This window comes from Melospiza georgiana, chromosome 3 (assembly GCF_028018845.1).
Source record: "Melospiza georgiana isolate bMelGeo1 chromosome 3, bMelGeo1.pri, whole genome shotgun sequence".
NCBI lineage: Eukaryota > Metazoa > Chordata > Aves > Passeriformes > Passerellidae > Melospiza > Melospiza georgiana.
Window position 1 is genome coordinate 73,192,191 of NC_080432.1, and position 27,040 is coordinate 73,219,230.

Here is a 27,040-nt window from a genome sequence, read left to right on the forward strand (position 1 = left end):
ACACATTAAAGTAATAAGACACAGCTGACCAAACAATGTATCTATTTATTTGATTATCTTTAAAGGCATCTGTAGTTACAAACCTACTTTCTAAGTTAAAAATTGCAGCTTCAGTCCACTGATTTTATTACTTTAGACTGCTTAGGTTTATTAAGCTAGGAAATCTTTCCATACCTAATAAGAACAGAATACTGATCTATTATTTCCTTTTTCATTTCACTTTTTTAACTTTTCCATCTGTTTTTTTTTAACTTGGCAGACATTTACAATTACTAGATATGTGTACAGCTCTGCATTGTTGCATTTAATTTAAAATATATAAGAAGAAAAAGTTCTTCTCTAATATGACAGACTTTGATCATCTAAGCCTCAACTTCAAAGTAAATGAAATACTGTGTTGTGGTTTTTCTGGAGCACAGAAGATACAATATTGATGGAAAACTACGGATTACTATTCCCTGTATTTATATCCATTAATATTTCTGCAAACAAGCTACCTAGCTCACAGCAAAGCAAACTTAGAATTGTGTGAAGTTTTGCCTGAGTAACTGCATGGCCAAGTATGTGCTGCAGTGAGGGAGAGCTCACCAGGACACATCCTACATAAAACTGAGATCTGGTTCAGGAATATATAGAGCCATTTCTCTTCTACAAATTAATTTGTTAAACTGAAGGGATGTATCTCTGGCACTGTTATTTTTAATTAATAAAGCACACTTGAAATCCTCAACGTAGCAAAAAAAGCCTAGAAGAAAACTGACACAGAAAGTTGCTAAAATGATTGCCTTCACTGTGAAAAATTTTCCTGTCTCTAAAATGAATTAAACTAGCCAAGGAATTGATCCAGAAGTGTCAGGTGTTTAATGATATTTAATACTTACACCTTCAAAAACTTGTAAGAAAATAATGAAAAATATTGATAATGTTACAATTCTTCTATCTTGCCCATTTTTCTGAGGAAGTTAGCTCTGGAAAATAAAGGGATAGAGCTAAGAGGGCCAAACATATATCACTCTCTACAGTCAAAAAAAAAAAAAAAGGATTAAACTGTATCACAACAGAGAGTGCCTGTGAAACTGAAAAAGGTATGTAGATACCAATCACAAATTCATCCAGCCATCTCAGGAGACAGGGGTGGTACTGCATGTATTGTCAGAAACATTCTAGCAAAATATGGAATGTTAAGGCAGGCTCATGAAAAAATCCCACAAAAACACAAAACAACCTCACCAAAAATAAGTCCAAATCCATTCATTTGGGTAAAACAATCATCTGTCTCTACTCTTGCGTGCCATCTGCTCTTTCTGCTGCCACTCCTGTCAATCTGAAGTTGATAGGTAATGGCCCTATGATTCAGGGAAACTGCTGAAGTGTGTACTCAGGCTTCAGCTTGAGAGATGGGTTCATTTATCATCACAATACGCTATTACCATTGATAGGTCACAACACATTGAAGAGACAGTCAGCCTAATTGGCTCCATTCAGTTAGCTCTGGATGTGCCTCTAGGAGAGGAGCGCTGCTTTGCAGGTAATATTCCATCATCCAACAAACCACTTGTTTAATAATTCATTGCAGTTCAGCTTAGGGTTCTAGCACATGATTATCCCTTCCATATGCCAAATATTGAGGTCTTAGCCCTTTTGTATCTTGGGTGCAAGAAGACAAATACAAATTCACTCTACAGTTATGGTAATCCACATTTCTAAAAACTTATGGAGTATTTAAAATTCTCACTTTCTAAAGAAATATATTGGATAAAGCTAGGGTTTCTCTCTGGAAAATAAAATCGCTTCTTCCATTATTCTCTTCTATTAAAGATCATCTTACAGTATGCAAACTTACTAGGAATGTTAAGTAATGGATCTCATTTTGCTTTCTAGAGATTGCACAAATCAGCATGGGTCCTTTCAGAGTAGTGAGGGCAGATGAGACATGGGATAGTGTACATGAGACACAAGATCTACAGGATTTAAAGGATGCTTCATACTCTGTTCAGGTATTAGATCAAGGCATGATACTCAGTATTAATGTGCTTAGAATGATGACTCTATGAAAACACAAGTTAAAACTAAGTAAATAATTCAAGCTTCTGATCACTACTGTGCTACTTACTTGTCAGTTCTGGTTACCATTTCATTATTCAATTCCCTAGCTGCTTATCACAGCCATAATGAGTACTGCTTCCCATAAACTAACACAAAATATATTAAAAAAGCATTACTTTGTCTACACTTTGAATATCAGTTTGGTTTTTCTTTCACTAATGATGTCTTACTTGAATTTGTATGATTTTCAACCATTTATACCACCTTTGCATCTTCTGTACCCTTGTTAGTAATGCTGCTTCGTGTTTGAAAAATCAGTGATTCCTGCCAATATTTTGTTTTACAAACACACAACCTTTTGGTTAATGACAATAGATGTAAAATGCTGTTTACAAAGTTAGTTGGATTAGGTCTCCCAAATCTGTGAATTGATTAAAAATTCTCATAACGCATATACAATAAAATATGAGTCTCATAAATCCACACAGACAGATTTCCTAATTGCATGAGCATATGGGCGATTAGCACTTGGATTTGGGCACCGGTGCTACACCTGTTTGGTTTAAAACTTCATAATGACACAAGGTAGTGTGTCAGTCCAGTTCAGGCACCAAAACTTAGTTTCTAGGGGCAGACATAGAATAGCAAGGCTATTCTATTCTATCCTATATGTAAAATGGAAACAACAGAATTTATCTATCTTGTAGAGAAGCTGCATGTAACGACAATCTTGAGATTGTCAGATGCTACCGAGCACATCAAACTTCAAATATACTATAGCAGAGATTGAAAATACAACAAATGGGTTTGTGCTAAAGGCTGTTTCCCTTATGCACCATCAGAAATTCTCAGTATTTCTGCCCTGCTGCATACTGTCTTTTTGATATGGAAAGCAAAATGGAACACCACAAAATTACAAAACTAAAGCTCAGTAGCATCATGCAGTGTTACTAACGTGTTATATAAACTCAACAATTTCAATTACATTCTATTTCAAGATTTTGTAAATCATTTAAATTTGAAGTAAATTATGGGGGACAGGTAAATCAAACAGAAATTGCAGCTTATTTATTCATAAAGGGAAATCTGGAAACTATACATAAAACTAACTCTTTATGGCTCTCAATATTTTGAGAATGACTTTTCAGTAGTTCTCAAGCATACCCTTCTGGTGATGGGCATCAATTCCTTCATCACGTCCTGTGTAACCCAATATGAACTAGATGTTTGGACTATAAATTCTCTCTGATTAATCTAAGTGAGTAAAACTTGATTAAACACTTTACTTACAGGTACCTTGTGATGAGCAAAGAACTCTAAATATAGTTTTCAAAGCAAACACTTATTTACTGATGAAGTATTTAGCATGCAGAGGAATGTATAGAAGAGGAATGAAATATAAGAAGAGCAAAATTCCAATGTATCCTCCCTTTCATAAATTTCAGTTTTCCTTTGCAGTGGTTAAGTAACCACTATTTAATTTAGCTATCTCTAGCTTGGGAATCATCATGACCATGTATCTTTGCATGGTGATAAGCCCTCAGTACAAACCTCCAGATATATAAATTCTTCCCGAATCAAAGTTGTTTTTGTTTTTCTTCTGCTTCTTCAGATCCTTCATTATTTTAGTATTTGGAATCAAAGAAATGAGAGTAAAACTTTGCAAGCTGGAAAGCATATTCCCCCAATTTACTTCCTTTTAATTATTTCCTATCACCGCTCAGTGTTCTCTCTCTAGCATTCACTTCCTTTCTTTTGTGAAACTGCTTTATTTTCTGCTTGTTTCTCCATTTTTCAACTGCCTCTATTGATTGAAACCCTTGCCTTCAAGGCAGACTTGGGCAAGCAGGTAACACAAAGGACACTTGAGATTTATGAAATAATTTCACCAACAGTAAATTTCCTCTTTTATCTAGGGTAGTGTAAGATGATTTCAGCACTAAGAAATTAAATGTAACATGGGATACATGAAATATTGCAGTCAGTGTTCTCAGCTAGGCAGAGTCTGAGCCCTGTTTCAACCCATTTCCAAGGCTCAAAGAGGCTGTAACAGTCTACTGGGCATCCTTAGTTTCCTTGTAATCACAATAATGGCTGCACTTGAACCGTCCCAACAGGCTACCCAAGCATCATTAAAAGCATTAACGAGGAACAAAGTGTGCAAAATTTACTTATCTCTTGGTGGTTCTTTACAGTCATGGGTAGCTGAGCCCCAAGTAGGACAGTACTAATACTGTTGCATTTTTTACTGGGGATCAAGCCAAATCCGGCAAGCCACAGCTGTGAAAGAATGCAGAGACCTACCCCTGGCCATTTCATGCTGCCAAACTGAAAGAATATTTAAATAAAAATAAAGACTCTAAATCAAATAATGAAATACAAATTAAGTAAACTTAAAGAAAGCATCAGGTGTGGTTGCAATCCTTAAAATGTTTTGTTCTTTCCTTGGATGTCTGCTCTGTCTCATCTTTTCCATATCCTCTTATTCTGCCTATTATCTCAATTTTTAGAAGCTATATTGAAATAAGTGCTAATAAAATAAATGGCACATTTTTATGAATTGAAGACAACTTCATACTGTTGAGTGAGTCTGATTACCATGGTGACTTGGTTTCAGTCAGATCAGTTTAGATTGTGATTTAAAATAAAACAGAATTATTTAGATCAGTTGAATGTTACTTGTTATAAAAACATCAATAAATTAAACCATCTTTTTCTTAGAAGAATGCATTACAATATGAAAGACAAAAGATACTGAAGTAGCTGAATTTACAAAATTTATTTTTAATTTAGTTCTAACTGAATTGCTTTAATTTTCTGCCACGAGTTGGCCATTGACTACTTAAAATATCTGAAATTTGCAGCAACTCTGAATATTCAGGAGTGTTGAAGGACATTTCTTGCATACTACATACTGCTGATGCCTATTAGTGTTTCTTTTATAGATATGGGTAACGTGCATATAACCCAACCACTTCATCCTACTCATACTTACAATATATTAAGAATCATTAAATGTCCCTACAGAACTGGTTTTGGTGTGTTATGCCTTATACTTGAGGATCACATTATTCCCTACTCTGTTCCAAATTTACTGTTGCAAGCTTGGCGATGTGCTTTGCTACACACTCAGATCTGGTGCCGACACTTTCATGTGCAGAGGGTATAAAAAAGGCAAATTCATCACGAAACACTGGCCTTACCATCACACAGTGAGCAGATACTTCATACACTACCAGTAGGTCACTAAAGGGTGACCTGCTTAAATTTGGAGAATCCATATTCATCGGGGAACAAAATCTTCTACTGGGGCCTAAACTGTCCATACAACCTGAAATAAGGGATTTTCATAGAAAGGTGCACAAAGGGAGATCCCACCAGCCCACCTATGTTGCACTATTTGCTTCCCTGACAATAAAAGAAATACAGACACATGCTTAAAAAAATCAGCTTGAGTGTTGGAATTCTCTAAGCTACAATACTTTCACTAGGCCAAATAATTTCAAAAAAACCAACTGATGGAAAAAATAGTAGCTTCCAACTACATTTTAACTTGTATTTCATCCATTTATACCAAAAAGTATTATGTTAGATTGCTTTCCTTTTTTGAGGCAGGCACTAAAAGTAAGGGAGTTGTGGATCTTTTTAACTGCATCATGTCCTATGAACAAGAAAATGTTGAGATCTGAAACCATGACAATACTAGATGAAGCTTTCTGGGCTTAGTTGCATTCATAATTCAGGACAACTGATCCCAGCATTTCAGTTCCAGCTGATTATTGTGTTATTTACGCTTCTTTATGTTTTGGGTCTCAACTCCATCCCTTACCCCGTGGGAGCCATAGACTGCAATTTGCTTGCATTATTCCGCTTTTTTTATCAGAATTGCCTAAGAAATGAAAACAAATGGAAGGAAATAAACATAAAAGCTATAAGGACCTAGTTTATTATTATTTTATAATTCAATTTTTAATCCTATGAGGTATTCTAGGCAGTCTGTAATAGATAATATGTCACAAAACAAACTGCTCATTCTATCCCAATCTAGTTTTCCACCAGTGAAGTATTTTAAAAAGGCTGACAGAGTTTTTAAATTTGCATGAATTGACTACAGGCTCATTACAGTGTCTTCATTTCTACACTCAACAAAATAATGACTTAGTGAAGTCAGCAAATAGGTTATTAGCAAATAGATAATTATAAAATAAGAAGAAAATAAATGAAGAGACAGGGTCAAAAAGTCCCCTTCCTGTTCTCTATGCACAGACTCTACACAAAACTTTCAGCTGCTGTCTTGGTTTTAACTAGAAATCAGAGAAAGAACAATATCTATCATATGGCTGCTTTAGGTCTATGGAGTTGACAAACATGTTGACAAACAAAGATAAACATTCAAATATTTTTGCTTTAATCTTCAACATGCTCTGACTCCATGAAGGATCAGCTTATATACACCTTACTTACAGTAAATGGGATCATGCTGTACAACTAATTTAAATGATTCCTGAAAAACAGGGGTGAATTCAAGAAATGCCTCAATCCAAGTCTGTCAGCATGCATATAGCTGTTTGGAGAAAAAGTGGTTCAGGATTTCCATCACGTTGTTTGCAGTTTGAGTAATGGCAACATTAGTGTCTGCTCAAAACCCAGATGGAAGAGTGGGAGGGGATGTGTTACATGCTGTGCATGGAGACCTAACAATGTCCAGAGATTTGAATTCTAAGACGGACTCCACCTAAGGACTGAACTAACCTGCAACTGCTGACCAAAGGCAATGCCCTAATCATCTGAAAAAGGCAAGGTAAATCTCAACCCTCACATTAAAGCTCGCCCTTGGCAGAGAAAGGAAGATAAAACTTGAAGATACAGAAAAAAATAAAAAAAACCCATGTACCCAAAGATGGAAGTTTCCTCATGGAATTTCAAGGTGGCCTCAGCCACCTCTCATGTTTGTGTCATGGAGGGGTGGGAACAGGTGTCATATGTTTAGATATGTTGAATATCATGTTTACTTTTGTCTAATTATAAGGAGCTTCTACTCATCATACAAATTATCAAATTGCTTTTTGATGAGGCATCAAAGAGGCAGAGTGTATACATAATGTTAGACTTCCAAAATATTCCACACACCTAACCCTTCTGCACTGAGTTTAAAGAAACAAGTGTTTCACATTATCCTGCTGAGTTGGGTATCAAATTTTTAATTTAATTTAATTTATACTTTCTTTTCAGTGCTCCGATCAAATGTTATCCTACTATAACTCATAACACTTTCAGACAAATTAATAAAATATATTAGCATGGACGCATGTTTAAAAGAAACTTACAGATCCATTGTCAAAACAATTTAAGAAACTGCTAACTAAAAGAAAATGAGGTTTTCAAATACCTGAAATGTAATTAGAGTTTCTAAAATAATGCAATTTTTCAGATTCTAGAAGGTCTAACACAGCACAAGTCCTCATGATTGCTGCAATCCTTAGCTCAGTAGGCTATGGGAAGGTAGGCAGGCAAGAATATAAACTGTTTTATGATACCTACTAAAACCTTAATACTAACCATTTTAAATCTGTTCTCTCAAATTATCCACTAGGTATTTTATTTCTAGAAATTAAATTCCTCCAAATTACTCCCAAACGTATTCTGCATCAAAAACATTGTTCAATTTCTCAGTTCAAATGCATATTATATGGGTTTTTAAAAAGTTACTTGAATTTATACAAAGAAGTTTAAGTTCTGGTAGCTGCATATATATTTAGAAGTCTAAAAGGGCATGGTAATATTAAATTAATTTGCTCATGTTTTTCTCCCACTCTGACATAAACAAGAATCCTGTACCATCTACAGACTCTTGTTATTTAGAACATCTCCTTCGAGACACAGTCAAAGACCAGCATCACATAGCCTAGTGTCACCCAGATTCAGATGAAAAAGAAAAAGCTGAAGGCTGCACAGGAGCATCCTATTTATAGTGGTTTTTTCCTTCCAAAGAGGCAGCTGGAGATGGATGTAAAACAATCAGATAGCACATATATGTCAATCAACACTGTGGAGGCACACTCAGGACATGCCAACTTCATAATAAAAGAATTATTTGATATAAGTTTTTTGAGCTATATTTGAAAACTAGGAAATGCAGGATCATTACTACCTCTCTTTATTCAATTTTATTTTGGGAAATATTATTTGAGAGCAATAACTTTAGCAATATAGAGGAGAGACAGCTTTCTGTGACATAAGATTAATAAATTACAAGAGAAGTGTACATCTTGATAAAAGATTTCCTAAATTTTTTTCTATGTTTCTTAATACAAAAATTTTTAAAGATTTTGTATGCTTTGACACACCAATTCTTCTACAGCTAGCAGTTATTCTCAAGAAAGGATGTTTTTATCTAGATTCAGCTATTTGGTTTTATTCAGTTTCAGCTATTTAGAGAAATGTTTTATTGAGTTTACAAATAAGGACTCTCAATATTCTATTTCCATTTCCCTTCCCATAGAATAAATCATCTGGCCTAGGCATGTCATTACAACTATAGTTTACGTGATGCAACATGACAGTTAAGATGTACTGTGGTAATTTGAGTGCTTTCACTGTTATTGTAGTATCAAAAATTTATATGGTTCAGTTATTAAGGCAAATTGCTTCATTCATACGGTGATATCTGACAGTAACCACAAAGGACCTCCAAATTACACTGAAAAAATATCTTCCACATTCAAATAATGTGTGCATATTCCTACCATTATTTCGCTCACTGGCTAGAAGCAAGAGAATTCTGTAAGGAAAAGTATCAGTTCACATTTCAGGGTAAGTTCACCAGACATGCAATATTATAGAAGAAACTCCCTCCTGCCCAGCTAAGTGAGCCTGACTCTCTTTAACAATTTATAGGCCATGAAAAGGATGCCCAATTCTTCGGAATGATGTTATTTAGTTTCAATGTGCTCACTTACCTTCTGTCATGCTGATTTTCAGCCAACAGGAAGAAATAAATAAATAAAAGGTTAGCCTGAAGAGACTACAGAGGAAAACGTGCTCAAATGCATCACTGTTAGCATTTCTGATAATTTTTAATATAATCAGGGTTATAGGAAATGGAAAGCTTTTAAGCTTTCTTCACATTTAAGACTCATTCAGTCTTCAACTCTACTCTTTGAGGAAAAAAAAGAGATTTTCATGAAAGTATTCTGGATTTGGTATTAACCTGTGGGGTGTGAATATGTGTGCACATGCACACTTAGATACACGTAGATTTAAATACACACATCAGAATTGTCACAAAGCTCACAGCAGCATTTTCTGAGTTCCAGGGCAGAGAGCTCCCCACACATGAGTTTCCTGAAAAGCACCAAACACCCCCACAACATCTGATACACAACCTGCATCTCTGAAAAGCAGATGAGGGAACTGGCTTTCAAAGCAGAGTACAGGGTGGGAAGAGGCCAAGCTGAAACACACATCAGCCAGTTCATTCAAAAACCAATGCTGTGAACTAGCTGCACTTCTTTAACACCTGACAACAGGAGACCAAAGAGGGCTCAAGGTTAAAGATACTTAGCTAATTTTGTCTACCTTTTTGCCTCAAAAGGAGGCAAATCACCACACAGGTGATTCCTTTCTGCTCGCAATTCTGCCAGTCAAACAGCTAACCAATTTTATCCTCCCTCAGTTCCACCCCCCTTCAAAGCCTTACCTTTTTTCTCAATAAGTCAAATTAGTGTTTAGGCAAGTACCACCTGCACTTACTTTGTTGCCCAAATAAGAACTTGGTGCGCTCCAGTAGTAAATCTGTGGCAGTACTTTCTGTGCAGCCACATTGCTGATGCTGAGCTGCTGATGCCCATCAAATCTCTTTTGCGTGGGGATAACTCTGATGAGACCTGGTAAGTCAGTCAGATACCAACCATTCATGTCTTCTATCTAAAATGATAGGAAAAAAATAGATAAATAAAACCCACATTATGGTAAGAATCAGGACATTGATCATTTCAATAGTCACAGCCTCACATTCTTCCATTTTTTAAAAAACTGATTAGGTTTAAGAGCAGTGTAGGAATCGAGGAAAACACAAAGTAAAACCAGAAAACATTTCTTATGGTATATGACTAGGAATTATAACTTCTCAGTTTGAAAGAACTGCATGTATTTTCATTCTGTGCTTCATGGTCCAGAGCAAGAAGGAAATTCCATCATACAAATCTATGTGCAAGAATATTTACAAATATTTTGCAAGTTTTCAGTAAATAATATTGGTCACAGATTGTACAGAAAATGAAATGACAAATGGATATACATTTTCTGATTGCTGTAGGCAGCATAATTTATAATATTTTTCCATTCTAAAAACCTTAAAATTTACAAAGCCAAATATATTTTTATATCTTTTTGGTGCTGGAAAGCACCAGAACTTGAATTTCTGAAATCCCATAACTAGAAATGAATCATCAGAGAAGAGCACACTGTACAAAGATGGCTTCTGGAACCCAGATACAAGCAGCAAAATAAATGAGCTCAGGCATGGAATGGAAAAATTTCCCAGTTGCTGGCATGTAAATGAAAACATTAGACATATATGCTGTTAATTGAAGACTTCCAGCATAACAATATGGCCAAAATCAAGATCTAGTAGACCTAGAACACATTTCCCAAACTAAATCTACAGGCATGAATATGTAGCAAACATCCGTTTCAAGTGGCATCAGTGTCTGAGCTTTGAGAACTAATTTACAGTTTAGAGTATATTTGTAGGCTAAAGACATTTTTCTACAGTATAAATAAGAACAGCAGGTTCATCTCCCTCTCACATCCTTTCCTAGGAATGCAGCATACAAAAGAAATGCATTCAAAATGCCCCCTGCAAGGCATTCCTTTTTCTTACTTAAGCTGTATGTTGTACATTTACTGTTTCCAAATTCTTAATTACTTCAGGTCTAGAAATTTAATAATTACCTGGAAAAGAGGTTGCCCTATGGATACGGAGCATTTAATTCAGGAGTGGTTATGTATGCACATTCCAGGACTGTGTTTATGCATACGGCTTCAACTTATATTGTTATAGCTTCTTTTATGCTTTTCACTGTTCTAATTGCTCTATTTCAGAACTTTCTCACACAGTGACAAAGCTTACAAGCATTTTCTTCCAGATAAATGAAAAATAAGAGATATGCATGCTTTTCTAATAAGAAAAAACCTAGTAACAATGGTTAGTGACAAGACAAAAAACACAAAGCAAAGACATGTACTGGTATGATATGATTTTTCTTACATTTCTGTAGGTAAAGGGAGAGTGCCTGCAGACATTTGTTTTCCCAGAGCAGAAACATTCCTCACAGCCTTCAGGATTATATTGCTGAAGATTGAAGAAACCTGGTTTACAACGGTCACAGTTTTCTCCTTCAACATGCTCCTGGAAAGGTACATTAGAGTATTACTTCAGTTGTCATGGATGAGAATCAGAGATCACTGGCCTTTTATTCTTCAGGAGGACTCTAAAGACATTTATAGAAAAGACTTTCTTATTTGTGAATGTTAGCAGCAAATCCTTTGCACAGTAAAAGGTGGCTGCATGCAAATAATAAGACATGGAATTTGGACATTAAAAGAGTTGTCATTTCCCATCTCTATGAATGGATATACTTAATCTCAGGTAGCAATCTAATTTATATCCTTTACACTTGAGAGCCTCAGAGGGGACGGAAGTATGGCACAATGTTACGACCTCAACAACTGCAGTATGTAGGCAGGGCTGACAAAATCCATGCACACCCAGCTGATGGAAACTATAGGTATGTGGCAGTAGTCAGTCATACTAATCACTCTGAGTATCAGTTTTTCAGAGCTCTGTCATTAATAGATGAATTTAGGATAAACAGAAGTGGTAAACAGGCTGCAGTTCTTCCTTCCTTAACTACATGTGTTTGCCAGCCATGCAGCCAGGTTTGGAAACTCCTCTCCTGCACGAAGACAGGCACTGAACATAGATGAGCTATTCTAAACTTAGCATTTTGTAATTATATTTTTCATAGAAAGCTTATGTTGTGCATTAAATCCTACTATCTTATACCACAAATCAATTTGTCCTATAGGCAAAGTTAAAGGTAGGTTTTCTACCCAGAGTGTGTGGCAGGAGTCTTCTGATATGGTGCTGGCTTAATAATTCAGTATTTTACCCAACAGAGCTCAGAAAATTCTTCCTCTTTCAGCGGTATTATGCACAGTCTCCTTAACCCTGGAGACAGCGCTCTGTGGAATGCACAGGGACTGAACTGTTGGCTCCACAGCAGCAGAGAATGAACACATTCTAAAAACCCTGCCTACACTGTGCAGTCTAGGATAGCCCAAAATGCACAGCTCCCAAGTAAATTCACTGAAAGCCATTTGATAGTCTCCTGGTTAAGACGTAGCAAACCTGGCAAAAATGGGACAAAGCAAGTAGATGTATGGGGAGAAAGGATAGGACCCATGAATTAAGAGAAAATAGAGACAGTGTGCAGGAAGTGGCAATGACCTGCAAAAAGGGAGATACAGTGAAAATTTAATAATGTTTTCACCACAAATTATACAGTAAAAATATGTGTAACAAAGTATCTTTGCTCTGTCTCTGCTGCTGTGCTCCATACTCCCCTTCAATAATATCATACAGACTATTAAACAACTCACAAACTTCTTTAATAAAACTCAAGGTTATAAGTCAATTACATTTAACTTCAACATCTCATTAATCTCAAGGCTGGCTTTTTCATATTTTCACCAGAAATCTTGGGATTAATCAAAGCCTATTACTGCCATGGGTATGTCAAAATCAACTGGTTACTCATGCTTCACATGAACAATAATGTGGGCAACATCTGGACACAGATGCTCTCACCCTTTATTTAAGAAACTACTGTTATAAACACTGGTCCCAAAAGTTTCATACCGTGTTGATGCACTTAATGTGTGCAGAGCAGGAAGAGGAAAATAAAAAGAGGGCTGGAAACCAAACGTGTTTAAATGCAAAGTTGCCCACTTTGCAGTCACAAGCATCATCTGTGAGTAAAACCTGTAGAACTCCATTGAGTAGGCAGCAAATTCAGAGAATAGTAGATATAATAAAATTCAGAGTTGGAAAGGAGATCTGACCTATCCCTCAGCAAATAAAGCAATGTTTCTGCAACCCCATGTATTTCTCAATACTTTTCAGTGCAACATTAAGCTATCCAAAGATGAAACTTTGAACACATACCTTCAAAAAGTTCCAAAGCCTATCCAGTTAGGACTGTTTTTCAGAGATTTCCTTCACAGGAAAACTATCTTTTGCAATTTTAAAGCTCATCATAGGTAATTGAAAGATGTGATTAAAAGAAGGGAAGCATTTCCTAAGACCTGCTATTAACCAGACATCCCACTTTATTCTTCACATGGAGCATAACTAATCTGATGATTTCAGTGTCCCTTTGACCATATTCTGCTTCGATTTGAATTTGAAGATTGCTAGTGAAATTAAATGTGTATGTATCTGTATCTCAGCTATGTACAAAAGGTATCATTTTTCTCCCACAAGCACTTAAAAAGGAGGAGCACAAAGAAGACAAAAGACAAACACTGAGAGAAACTCTCTTAAATTTTCTTCCCAGAAACTAAGACATTCATCCTACAGAAAGGACAGATTTTGTTTTTTTAAACATGTTAGAGATTTCTAAACAACCATCCCAAGGCAGGAACGAATGTCATATATTCCTAATGACTACTCCTAAAAGACAACTTTCTTGTTTTAATAGATCATCAGTTTGCTTCATTTTCTCTTTTTAAATGACATTTACATGTTAGTTTTAGAATCTACAATGCTGTAAACATATAGCTTTTGAGTAGATGAGGATGGGGTTTGAGACAAATGATTCACAGGATGTGATCATTTGTAAGTGTCCCTTCATTACAGATTTCTAAGGACTTGTATGACTGGCAGCATACAAGGCTCCTAGGCAAATATGTTGATTGAAGTGAGTTCTGAGATGACACAAGATCGCATAGGATTTTGTAGAAACAGGACCAAGTGTTCTGTGAGAAGTGGCTAACATACTAACACAGATACTAACACAGCTAGGTAGAACAGTGCAATACTCAGGCATAATAAAAGGGCATTAATGCAATCCTTCAGTACCATTAGTATCTTTCTGTGGCTGAAAAGAACTGGACATCCATACCTTGCAGATGCAGGGACCTATGCAGGGGTCATCATTTTCACTGCCCTCAAGGGAGCAGTTGCAGGGCAGGCACTCAGGATATCCTGTATAACCCAAGGCACATCGATTGCAGCTTTCTCCTGCATAGCCAGTCTTGCAGTGACAGAAACCAGGCAATAAATCTATGGAAGAGGGAGAAAACACGAGATGTATTTCATCTGTCATTATTACTGTCAGATATGTGTACTAGAGTGCTCAAAGCAACACGTTTAGTAGGTTTAACATAAGGAGATGTTTACTGTTGTTCACACCACCATCTATAACTCAGAGTCATCTGAGAGAGGCCAAAATGAACAATGTAAGAATAGGGCAAGTATTCAGTGATTTGAATTCTGAGTTTCCAGAAATCTGCATATTAGAAATCTTGAAAATAGAAACATATCCCTACTTCTTTGCATCTAACAGTCCCTGAAAACTTTCCCTTCCATTAATTCATCTGAAGACCTTTCAACATGCCTTTACGTTCAGAGTCTGTAAGGCTCCCCAGCAGGGAATTTCACATTTAGCCTTGTATAGTGTGAAAGAAAACACTGATGTGTGATAAATCTCTATTTATTGCCATCTAATTATTATATCATAGAAAAGAGAAAGTAACCATTCACTTTATCCATGCCATCTGTGATTTCAATGTACATCTATCATATCCTCCCTGACATTTTTAATTCATATGCCATAAACTCCTAGGCCCACTCAGTATTTCTACACAGAAACTGCTTGGTATGGCCGAAAACCTCTGCTGTCCTTCTCTGCACTCCTTCCAGTTCTAATACATTAGGTAAAGAGGGTGTGCATACAGTAAGTTGGTTTGATTGGTTTTTCTGATGATTTTTTTCTGTTGTTTTTTTAAAAAACACAGTATTTCCTAGGGACCCGTTGATGTTTTTGACTACTGCCGAGACAGAACAGAGATGACAGACAGTCCGACATAATTCCAAGAGCTGTTTCACAACTGATAGTGCTTAATTCAAAAATCACTGCAATCACTGTACAAGTAGAACTACTTTTCTCAGTGTTCTACTTTTCCTGTAATTGCTACAAAAAAATCATCATTTATTTTACTACCCAGACGCTATCTTGAGATCCTTCTGAACATTTTGCAGTTCTTTCATTTTTCTATGCTGAAAGATTTTGTACTTGCTAACTTTGTCACCTTCCTACTCATCCCTTCTCCAGGTTAAATATGAATATTTTCAACAGTTCATATTGATCATCACAGTAAAAACGGTCCATTTATTCTTTTAACCAAGTACTAAGCCATGAAAGAATCTTTTCTCCTTATCCCATTACACTTTCCTTTGTGGATTTTGGTAAAAGATCTTGTCAAAACCTTTTGAAAATCAAAATACAATATTAATCAAATGTGCCTTTGTTCACATATTCATTTAACCCTTCAAACAGATTCATAAGGCATGATGTCCTTTACATAAAACCCCTAGTCTTGATTTTTGCCACATTTCAGAAATGGTATAAATCCTTTATTGTAGATCTAGTGATTTCCATGTAACAGAAACCAGACCTTCTGATTCAAGTTTCCTGGAACACCCTGTCTTTCTTTTGGATAAACAGTGTCTATTCAACATTAATATCTGTCTTGAAAAATATTGTAAGCTATATTTAATGCCTCAAGCAATTCAATTTTCAACTACGCAATTCATCCTGAAGCCATGGATAAATATGCTATATGCCTAACAAATTTTGATTCTGTATTTATCAGTTCACTTGAAACCTGACACTTCTGTTTGAGGCAGCTCTTCTGACTTGTCCCCATGAATGAAGACTCCCAAGTGGGAAATTCCCTGAGCTATTCTACTCACTGTTAAAAAGAATTAATATAGTTTTTCTGCTGTGCCCCTTTCTTTCTTGAGATGTCCATTTATGTCTTGATTACACCTGAACCATATTTAACTCCTACTGCATTTCTAGCAGATGAATCTCCAGCACACTGATTCTGAACTATCTGAAAAAGAACCTCTTAGCAACATCTAACTATTTAGAAAATCATTCCTTAAAATATATGTATTTATTATTAAGAGCATGACTTTCTGGAATCTATCACAATTTATATTCTTTTCTATTATCCTCAGTTAGGAATAACTTCTGATTTTCAGGGGGTTTCTTTCTGTTGTTTAAAAAGATGTATCTTTTTTTTTTTTTTGTTAGCTTAATTGCATTGCTTGAATAATTCTGAACGAGAGAAATGCATCTTCTCTGAATGTCTAATACACAGTCTATAAACTCTAAGCTTGTCATTAGCAGTCTTGGATTGTTCATTTTTATTATCCTTTTATAGATTTCCTTGTTTTGATTAAGTTGTTTTTCAGGGAGGCTTTCTCATTCCAACAAGAATGTTGAATTTGACTGTCCTTCAGGAGGAGAGTTTTAAAACAGTCCCTCATGCATAAATCCAGAGGTGCTTTCCTTTTTATGGCTTCTTTAACTAGCTATCTGAAGAAGCAGCCACCTACAGGAGTTTTAAATTATATTATCTGTTAATCTATACAGAGGTGAAATTCAATCTGTCTACTCTAACCTTGAAGCCTCTTTGATCTCCTGTAGCACATCATACTGACTGTCACCTTCTTGATCTGTCCTAATTATACAGAGAATTTCAGTGCATGAAATTTCTGTTACTTACTATCTCAAAGTGATGTGCTCTGTGGGTTTTGATGCCTTTGGCTCAACTGATTCTCAGATTTCTGAGTTATTCTCCTCTCAAACAGCTACCATCAAGGCCCCACAGCACAGCAGGACACAAGCTCTTGTAATCTGGGTCAATGCATCCTAACTGGACGATCTGGAACAGAGAAACTTTTGTTCCTTCCAGATGAAAATAGCTAGCTATACTCCAGGGTTCAGCAGTAAGAGACACAGGTAAGCCTACTGTTTAGAAGTGAGCCCACCTCATTTGAAAGCTTCAGGAACTCGTATCTCACAAATCAAGTCTCAGCAAGTTCAAATTAGACTATATGTCTCAGTATGGAGCTCCCAAGTACTCATTTATATCTATAGTCTCTCCTCCATTACCCACTCCATCCATTTTTTTTTAGATCCCCAACAAGAACTATCCCTTCTCCTGCTCTTCCTTTCTAGGCAGTTATTGAAAATGTTACTGTCACCAGCCCAGCTTGCCCCATTCTTATACAGCACACATAGGTAACCTCAGCACACCACTTATCAAGAGACCCCACAGTCCACGTGAGAGAGAGGAAGACAGGAGGCTGCTACCTGTCACACATCCTTCCAGCTCTCACACTTGTTGAAACAGTTGGTCTGGTTGCTTGATTTGGCTCCATCCTTCTTCCATTTACGGCTCTAGTGAGATCTCAGCTCTCCCTGTGTTACACAGTGTGTGAATTCCTCTCAGTGCCCCACAGGTTGCTTGTGATGAGGCTGCTGTAGTGCACATCTAATGTACAATATGTCAACAGTCTAACTACATTTCAATTTAAGGCAGATGTTTCAGGTCTGTGTCTAGTTTTTATTGTAATTAACTGATATTTCAAAAGAAGGACATCTTTTGCTTCTGGTCTATGCCTTCATAGGTCTTGTTTGAATGGGGCTTTATTTGATGAAGCTGTTATTCCGTTTTCTCCCTGCATATTATCAGTTTCTGTCCTGTCTTTCAGCATGCAAAGGCTTTGAAAATGCACCCTAGAGGATGAGTCATCTTGAAATATGAGTTTTACCAGTTAGTTTTTTCCTAGCCTAGCAGTCTTTCAAAGCTGCACAAAAATAAATGCATGCAAAAGCATGAACCAGACCCTCAAAAAACCTGCAATCCTAGGAATGGCCTCTGTCATTTTCAACTCCTGTTCAACAGCCTATAAATTTAAAAAATAATTTCATGGAAGTCAATGGGACTGCTTGCTGAGCAAAGTAGTACAAAGCCTGAATAAAGATCAAGATGTCTGGATCTTACTTATCCTAAAATGTCAGAGGACTTTTTCAGCAAAAATAAACATCTGTCATTGGGATTATATTGTACTTAAAGAGGCAACGGGGGAGAAAAAGATAGCATGCCCTGAAGACTGACTTATAAAACCCTGCCAGGTTCCAAACCTGTCAGTTCTTGCAGGTGCTTAAGGGCTATTTGTGAAATGGCTATTTGTTAAAATCTAGCCATTAGAGCCTGAAACAAGAGTACCAATTCATGCAGAAATCCTTAATTGCTGGAGTAAAGAATACTTCTAGATGCTCGGACCTTTGCTTCCGTATGGAACACTGCACTATCAGCAATACTTAAGTTTAGTTATTATTAGGGTGAATTGAATGCAGATGGGAAAGCTCAGTTTTAGAATTATTGCCTTTCAGTTACAAAACCTAGAGGAATCTTCATCAGTTTATTTTACGATTGAGCCTAAATTTATCTTTTTTGTATTTCTCACTAACAATAAGATATAGGACTGCCGTGAAAGAATATTTAAAAAGCATTCTTGAAGATCCAAAACCAATAACACACTTTACAAGCAATTGATTTTAGACTATTGACTGAGACACATGAGGACAAAGATCAAAATGGAAATTATACATAAAATGCAATGATACTTCTTTCTTTCCTGAAACAATGAATGCTATAGTATAAAGCAGCTTCTCTATGCCCTTCTCTTATCTAGCAAAACCTGATTATGACTACAGGATGCAGTAATTTAAATCTTCTTGATGGATTTCATCAATGCACCAGTTATTATAGTATTTGCTACAATTTTCCATTTTAATTGCTGCTTACCTACTGTATTCAAGAACAGAGAATGTACAGCCTCCAGCTTTATTTTGAGAACTCTTCACAGCGACTCTATATCCCCAGTGATGTTCCTTACTGTCTTATTTCCATTTTAGTTTAATGTCTTTTACTTGCTCAAAGCATTTACTTAGCACACATTTAAGCAGCATATTCCCATCCTACACCAAGCAAACAATTTATCCTCATACAACCAGCCATTGACTCTTTAAGACGTATTTCAACCCACCCAGAGTGTTCATTCTGGTTCACTGGTGAGTAGATAGATTCCTTCAGACAGACCATGTTTTCCAGCTTTTCCTTTATGAACACTCACCAGTGCTTCAAACCAAATTGCTGCCCAGGGTGAGCAGTATGCAGTAAAAAGAATTTTATCAGTGTACTGAATACAAATGTCAGAGGGAAAAAAGGGAAGAAGAGATCTTCTTTCAGGATAGTTTTATGCTAAAAATTATGTCCAGACTCACTCTTGATTTTAAAGCAACCTCTTCTATTACCACAGAAATCTTTTCTTAAAAGAAATATTAGAAAGGCTTTTCCTCTCAACACACATTATTGTGTCTTTTTGTTGAATAAGACATTAAATTTACAAATATGTGACTGGTTCAAGAACTATAAACATAATGAGCAAGAAGTAAACACTTTTTCTAATGTGTTGGAAACTTATTTAGTACAAGTAAAAAAGAAGGAGAATAAACAGTAAGAACAAAGAGCAAGTCCATTGTAGGCAGAATAGCTTTGATGCCCAGATATATGTAGAGCTGGCTTATTTTTGTTGTTGTAGTCTTAAAATAGAAAAATAATAAGATAGATATCAAAATTATCCTCTGGCCACTGTTCAGACAGAGCAAAGCATCTGCTTCTCATTAGACTTCCAAAACTGGGCAGGACACAGACAACTGGTCCCAAGAACAAATGCATGGACTACTGTGAGGAGGGAATTTCTTACATGATGGCAGTTATCTAAACAACAATTGTGCTTGTCACATATGAGAATAAATAGTTTAAGCAGACAGAATGACCTCCACAGTAAATAACTTGGAAGCAGAAGGCATCAATGAGTTTAGAAAGGAATAAAGGAAATAAATTAATTTATGTGTTGCAAACAACACATTCAACAGAAATTAAGAATACTCTAACATGCTCAAAAGCAACAGGCCTCCAACCAACCACAGAAGCATGAGGTAAATTTCAGGTAGATGAGAAAAAGCTGGTTACAATCAAGACAGAAAAAGATGAGAGTTTTCATTTTGTGAAGAGAACAAAAGAACTCTGGTTCTCGGGACTGGAGAAACTAGAGCATTCAACAGCTTCTTTGAATGCCTGGGGCCAGATGAGCAGGACTGGCTACCTGTAATAAAAGTACAAGGTGGAAAAGCAGAAAAAAATAATCCAAGACATTATCTTCAATATGTTAGTATGACATGCTTATAGATTTTCTAGAAAAACACCTTTAATGATCCAAACAGGAGCTTAATTCTCTTCCTAGAGATATTCACAAATGAGGCAAGAGAAGAATTTGCCAGAAAGAAGATCAGAGCACTAAAAAGGCAGAAGGAGACATAGCAAGGTGTCAAAGTACAGTACCACCTTGTCAGATTCAGAAAGTATAAGCAGATTTAGAAAGCAACCATGAGATGGTTTAGATCTGCTGAATGCTCAGAGGCATAAGATATTTTGAGAGCTCCTAAGGACACCATTACTGACAAACAAGACAGAAAAATGTCTCTATCCTTTTGATTTCCCCTTCTTGTGAGAGAGGAGCTGTCAGCCTGTTAAGTGCTGATCAGCTGCCAGGCCCCAGGAAGATGACCCACACCAGGGGCCAGAAAAGAAGGTGTGAAAAGAGAGACTGAAGCAGTGACAGGAGTCAGAGACCAAGCAGCTGCGTAACATGCAAGTGGGACATCACATTTTTTTGAATTAATCATTCCCCATCTCAAAAGCACAGTCTGAGAGGTTCCTTTGTTGCACTGTCTGTCATGTGTAACCTGATTCAGTCTCATCCACAGGTTTGGTACAGGCATTGGAGAGCCTTGCTGTGTTTTTGCCAGCTTTGGAATTCATCCTCCCTTCTGCTCGCACTGTCTCTGATATCACTCCCTGTGATACACTGCACTGGGTATCCCTGCCCAGGTTCTGGCAGCAGGGAGGGGCCTGCAAGGGCAGCCTCTGTGAGGAAAAGGCTGTGCCAGACACAGCCAGCTCCCAACAGGGAGCACAGCCCCTCAGGCAGCCAGGTCAGAGAATGGAGAAGGGGAAGGAGTGGAAGGAGAAGCTCCTGGTCCAGAGCAGATACACCCTTGGAGCCCCTGGAGGAAACCAGGCTGGAGCAGATATAACACACTGCATTTCTGTGAAGGAAATGTTGGATATTTCTTGAAGGAACTACATCCCATGGAGAACTGCTGGTAAAGAAAATTATTTTTCATTAAGAATGCAGGCCCATGGGATGCACCAGCACTGGAGCTGGGGAAGTGTGAGGAGGAAGGAGGGACAAAAAGGAACTGTTATGACCAGTACTATGAGTCCTGCTTGCTATAATCTTGCATCACTTGTGGTAGTGGGGGAAGAGGTAGAGGAGCAGTCTGGAATGAAGAAATGAGCTTGAGTCTAGGGGAAAAGAATGAAGATGGTGGAAGAAGTGTATTCTTAATATTTTTTTTTTCACTATCTGAAACTATTTAAATTGGCAATAACTTAACTTTCCCAAATCAAGTCTGTTTTGCCCAGGATAATAATTGGAAAATGATTTCCTGGTTGTTATTCGGCCCATGAGCTGCTTCCTCTTTTGTTCCACTGAGCAGGGCAGTGAGAGAGTCGCCGGGTGGGCAGCTTCAGCTGGCCAAGACCAACCCATCAGAGAATCAATATAATTTTATTGAACTGGTGCAATCAGTACATGGTTATTACAGAGGATTATGGGCCCTGTCTTTGTATCTCTGCCATGTTGCTTTTATGTTCTATTGATCTCTATTTTAAAGGATGGCTACATCTCATCAATAGATTGTAATTAGCCCAATTTATAAATCTCTTAAGAACTGACCTTGAGTTTTGTTGTCTTCCTACAGTATTTTCAGATGTTTTACAATGAAAGAACAAAAAAAAAACAAAAAAAAAGGCAATTCATTGTGTCCAAAGCCCAATGAACAGTTCACTGTCTATGCGAAGACAGCTTTTACAGGGCTATGGTAAGCATCTTGTAATCCTACATGAAGAACATAGAAAGCAAGCAAATACCTTTGGAGAATAATCTTTAAATTTCAAATGGAAATATGCTTAGATAGGAGAAGATATAACAAACATCACTGTTGCATGAGTTTTAATCTCCGTGATAAAAGAATAAATCTCTTTAATGCCAAAATTCTTAAATATTTTCCACTGGGAATTTTCTTCCAAACATATACAAGTTTCCCAGCCATGAATCTGAAAGAAGCTTCAACAAATCAGGACTATGAGTTTCAAAAAAGGAAAAAAAAAAAAAAAAAAAAAAAAAGAAAAAAAATTATCAAAACATTGCAGCTAGCTTACTGTTTGCATGAGTAAAATTAAAAAAAGAAACACAACAAACCAAAACCAAATCTTTTGGGCTTTTTTCTTGTTAAAGATACCAAAAATGTGATTCAACATTTCTTTCACCATTGCTGGTTTTCATCTTTAACATCCCTATATTTGAGGGATCTTACCTCCTTCTGCATGTTTCTCATCCTTGACACAGGTATCATTTAAAGACCCATTTGGATCGCAGGAACATGGCTGACATGGATCTGGGTTTTCTGGCAATACCTATAAAAATAAAGATGTTAGAAGAAAAAAACCTTCCTTTCAATAATTGGAAACTTTTATTTACATCTTAAAAAGTAGGAGAGAATTACTTCTGTATAGGTGGTTTACACTTGAAGAAAAATGAGACAGCTGATACATAGTCCATGCAGACTATGACAAGAAGAAAATGCCTCAAATTTTCCCAGAGACTGGATATTATGAAAAATTTCTTCACAAAAAGGTTTGTCTAACATTGGAATGGACTGCCCCAAAAAGTGGTGGAGTCATCATCCCTGGAGGCATTTAAAAGATGTTCAGATGTGGCACTCAAGGACATTGTTTAGTGTTAAGTTAAGGGTTGGACTCAATCTTAGAGGTCCTTCCAACATAAGTGATTCTAGGTTATGTGATTTACTTAAAGTTACATTTGGGATTTTTATTTAGAAATATGTAGTAACTTAGATGCAAATATGTATTCAGCTAAAAAAATACCAGGTGTACAGATAACAGAATCTTGTATAATTAAAATAATTAAATGTAACAAAGTAGATTTTAAGCATTTACTACCTAATGTAATATTGACAAGATCAGTTGTTCTGGTCAACATGATTCAAAAAACTAACTAATGCTAGCTAGTCAGTAAGAGAGAAAAAAGGTAAGTAAGTGAAGAAAAGTGAACATTAAACAATGGAACAATTTCATTTTGTTCTTGAGAGGTTACCTCAACCAAACTTAAACCTTGGTCTAATATCACACTAGGATATAAATTAGAAGTTCTGCATTAACTAGATACATACACATAGTATGGATATACTATACAAATACACACATATATATCAAATCCATTTTAGCTGGATGATAACTTCAAACAGAGGAAAAAGTCAAGTAAGTGCCCTGCTGTTGAAGAAATTGTTTCTCAGTACTCCTTTTCTCAAGTTGTAAGGCTAAACCTAGTCTATCAGGGAAAACGTAATTACTGCTATTTGCTGATGTTCTCTCTTTGAGGATTGAACACCAATCAGACTAAAGGCCATTATTTACCCATCTGAAAATATACAGATGGAATATAAGCAATTCAAGCACACACTAATAGTGTAGCTGTCTAAAGCACAGGAATGGCTCATATTGACAATACAACCTAATATAAGATTCATCTTTTGACAGCTTCCACTTAGACGAAAATACAGTCTTATACGATGAAATACAAAAAGCAATTTCCACTGCACTGAAATTTAAAGACATTCATGAAACACTGTGGAATTTCAGTGGTTATTAATTCTACATTGCATTTAAAAAACAGAAATTACAGTCTCTCTTTCATCAATACCAAATATAGCAATATTTCTTTGAACTTTGATAAGAAAAGTTGAAATTCATTACTGAGGCAGAAGTTCTGTTTACAGGACCACATCCTCTTTTAAATTAAATTGAAATACTAGCTGGAGGCCCTGACCTCCAGTGCATTCCCTCATATCAACACAATTCACTTTCCTATTTCTCCGAGCGTTAACTTTATGCATTCCCGGCTGCGAAAAGCAACCGCTGCGCTGTAGTCAGATTTGGAAGTTAACCTTCACAAAATGGCAGCCCAAGCTGTGTTTAGTAAGGAAAGCTGCTGAGGGGATGGTTTGAGCAGCGAGCCTGGCAGCGGAGGGCGGTGGGAGCGGGCGCTCACCCCTTTGGGCCTGAAGTAGCCGTCCAGGCAGGTCTCGCAGTTGATGCCGCTGGTGTAGCCGGAGCAGTTCACACACACGCCGCCCCCGAGGTACTGCCCATGGATGTTCAAGCTCTGGTTTCTGTCTGCCACCTCCTGATCGTAGTAACACTCCTCAGTCTTCCCATGGCAGTTGCATGCTGAAAGGGAAGGAGAGCATTAGCAAATACTTCCCCACTGGGGATGGCCCCCACTGTTACTGAGGTACAAAAAATAGAGCCATTCAGTATTTTATCACTGGTTCTTTATATATCGTCAAAGCACATCCAAGCATTCATTTACTACTACATTTGTCAAAGGCAACGTGGTCCCATTATGAGAACAGCCTGAAATTCAATTGAATTAAGCAAAGTTGTATTTTTTCTCCTCAATATATTGTCTTGGGGAATACAGAGGCTGACAGACACAGCCTAATTATGATGTTCCTGGTTTGTTTCAGTTTGTTTTTCAGATTTTTTTTTCTTGTTTAAATTGATAACTGAGAAACCTTTTAGTGGTTGCATACACGTACAGTTCACGAAGGGGTCATCTAAATTAAAATACAAGAGGAGTTGTAAGGAAAGCAGCACAATGGTATGAGCAAATTAAAGTGATTCAGATAAAATCTGAAAGACATCCTAAAAACATTTCACTTGCACATATGCATATAAGAACTGGGGCAGAAAAAAGGGATTCCCAATCTTAAATCTTCTTTGGACATTTATATCTGAGCTCTACACTTCAGGTCCAAATACAAGAAAGATAATCTAATAATCTGTTGCAGTGAAAGCGAGGTAGCTCACTGTCCCTTTCCCCGTGGTATTAAACATTAATTTCATCATAAAGAGAAATTCAAAGCCTGTCAACATTGTGGAGAGGTGTTCTCTTTACATCTGAACCAGATCCCAGGGAACTGTTTCCACCAAGACAGTGGCAACAATTCACTGGGGGTTGAAAAGGGTATAAGTGTCTCTTAAAAATTAAACATGAAATTAAATGTACACTGCCTTCATTCCATAATGCATTCCCAGTGCAGACAGTCCCAACTAAAACAAAGACCACTGTGACCAAAGTTTACAGGATGCAAATAAGCAATGGCTACTCTAAATATGGGCATACCTGTTCCTTTTTATTTATTTTTAATCACTTATGACAAAATTATAGCTGAAATCCTAGAAATGAATAAATAGTTAGTGTAATGGAGCATTAGATTTTACTATGTTCAGAAATATAAGTGGTATGTGACCTTTGGAAGTAAGATGTTAAAGTTCAATTATAACTACCCTAACTATAATAAATCTGAAAATTAAATTTCCACCCTGTGGTAAGTTGATATCTCAAGGTATGTTTTCATTCCATGCTGGAAAACTGGATACATTGTCTTTTCTGTTAAAAAAAAAATCAGACATCAACTTGCATTTTGATCATATAAAAAATATTTTGTTTCACCAAAGACGAACATTATAACACATAAAAATGCCATTTATACAGAAATTAAACCAGTAAATTTTCACATGATGAAAAACCTGTAAAAAGATTTTTTTTTTACTTAGCAGGATAGAGCCCTGTTATTTTATCAAAACAAAACCACCATGATTATAAAAACAACACAAGACAATTTTTTTAATATAGCATTCCCCAAATATCACCATGTTACAATAAAATATTGAGTTCAATAAAACCGCAACTCTACTTGCAATCTTTCTGCAAACTGTTTTGAGTCAGTCTAATTAAGTGAATAACATCAAATCAAATGTTATTCATAAACCAATGTGGTTAGAAACCAAATTAACTGCAAAATCACGTTGGACCCAATTTCAGTTTTCAGTGGCAATTGCAAGAAATTTTCTCCTCTGTGCTGCTTTCAACTTACGTTCACATTCATGCTTATGCAGGAGAGTGCCAGCATGCCAAGGCCTTTGATGGAAACCAGGACAACACTGATCACACGTCTCTCCGCATGTGTTGTGCTCACACTGACAGACGGATTTCTAATTTAAAAGAAAAACAAATATTTACACAATGTGATGATTCGAAAAATCTGTCCATGTACATAATATGCATTCCAGTGCAAATTCTGAAAACATTAAGGATGTCTCTACTCTGTAATTCCTTTGTTTATTCATTTGTATTCGTTTATGCATCCTGCATTCATCAAGTGTGTTTAACTTCTATAGCTCTATTTGAAGAAAACAGCCACAAAGCAAAGGAAGACAGCTGGTCAGATAACCTAAGGAGATTCTAAGAATACAGGAAAATTTAATTCCAACTGGATAAAGAAAGGACGATGGGAAAGTTTCCCAATAAAACAAATATGCTGAAGTACAGGTAGACCTTGGATACAGGAAAACTGATCTGACCCCTGAAGGAACAAACCATTCCCTGTCCTTCTCTTTGATGCAGTAATTCTGCTGCTGCAGAATAAAATAAATTCTGTTAGCTGATCCAATACAAATTGCCTTTTTTTATATACTTGATAGTATTTTTTGACTGGAAAAGTCAACTTATCATGTAACCTCATAATTGTGTAACTAATTCTATGGAAGGGATAGCAGGAGAGTTTAAAGAAAG

The 27,040-nt window shown here is 36.5% G+C and overlaps 1 protein-coding gene across 1 annotated transcript in view; it reads right to left on the reverse strand.

Annotated features, from left to right (window-relative positions):
- LAMA2 (laminin subunit alpha 2) overlaps positions 1 to 27,040 on the reverse strand; it is a 251,425-nt gene that overhangs the window by 181,463 nt on the left and 42,922 nt on the right. Inside the window, exons 7-12 of the mRNA XM_058019923.1 lie at positions 26,343 to 26,460; positions 24,452 to 24,630; positions 22,698 to 22,797; positions 14,235 to 14,395; positions 11,318 to 11,458; positions 9,799 to 9,972 (exon numbers count right to left, since the gene is read on the reverse strand). Coding sequence (XP_057875906.1) covers positions 9,799 to 9,972; positions 11,318 to 11,458; positions 14,235 to 14,395; positions 22,698 to 22,797; positions 24,452 to 24,630; positions 26,343 to 26,460 — 873 coding nt within the window. The remainder of the gene's footprint in view (positions 1 to 9,798; positions 9,973 to 11,317; positions 11,459 to 14,234; positions 14,396 to 22,697; positions 22,798 to 24,451; positions 24,631 to 26,342; positions 26,461 to 27,040) is intronic.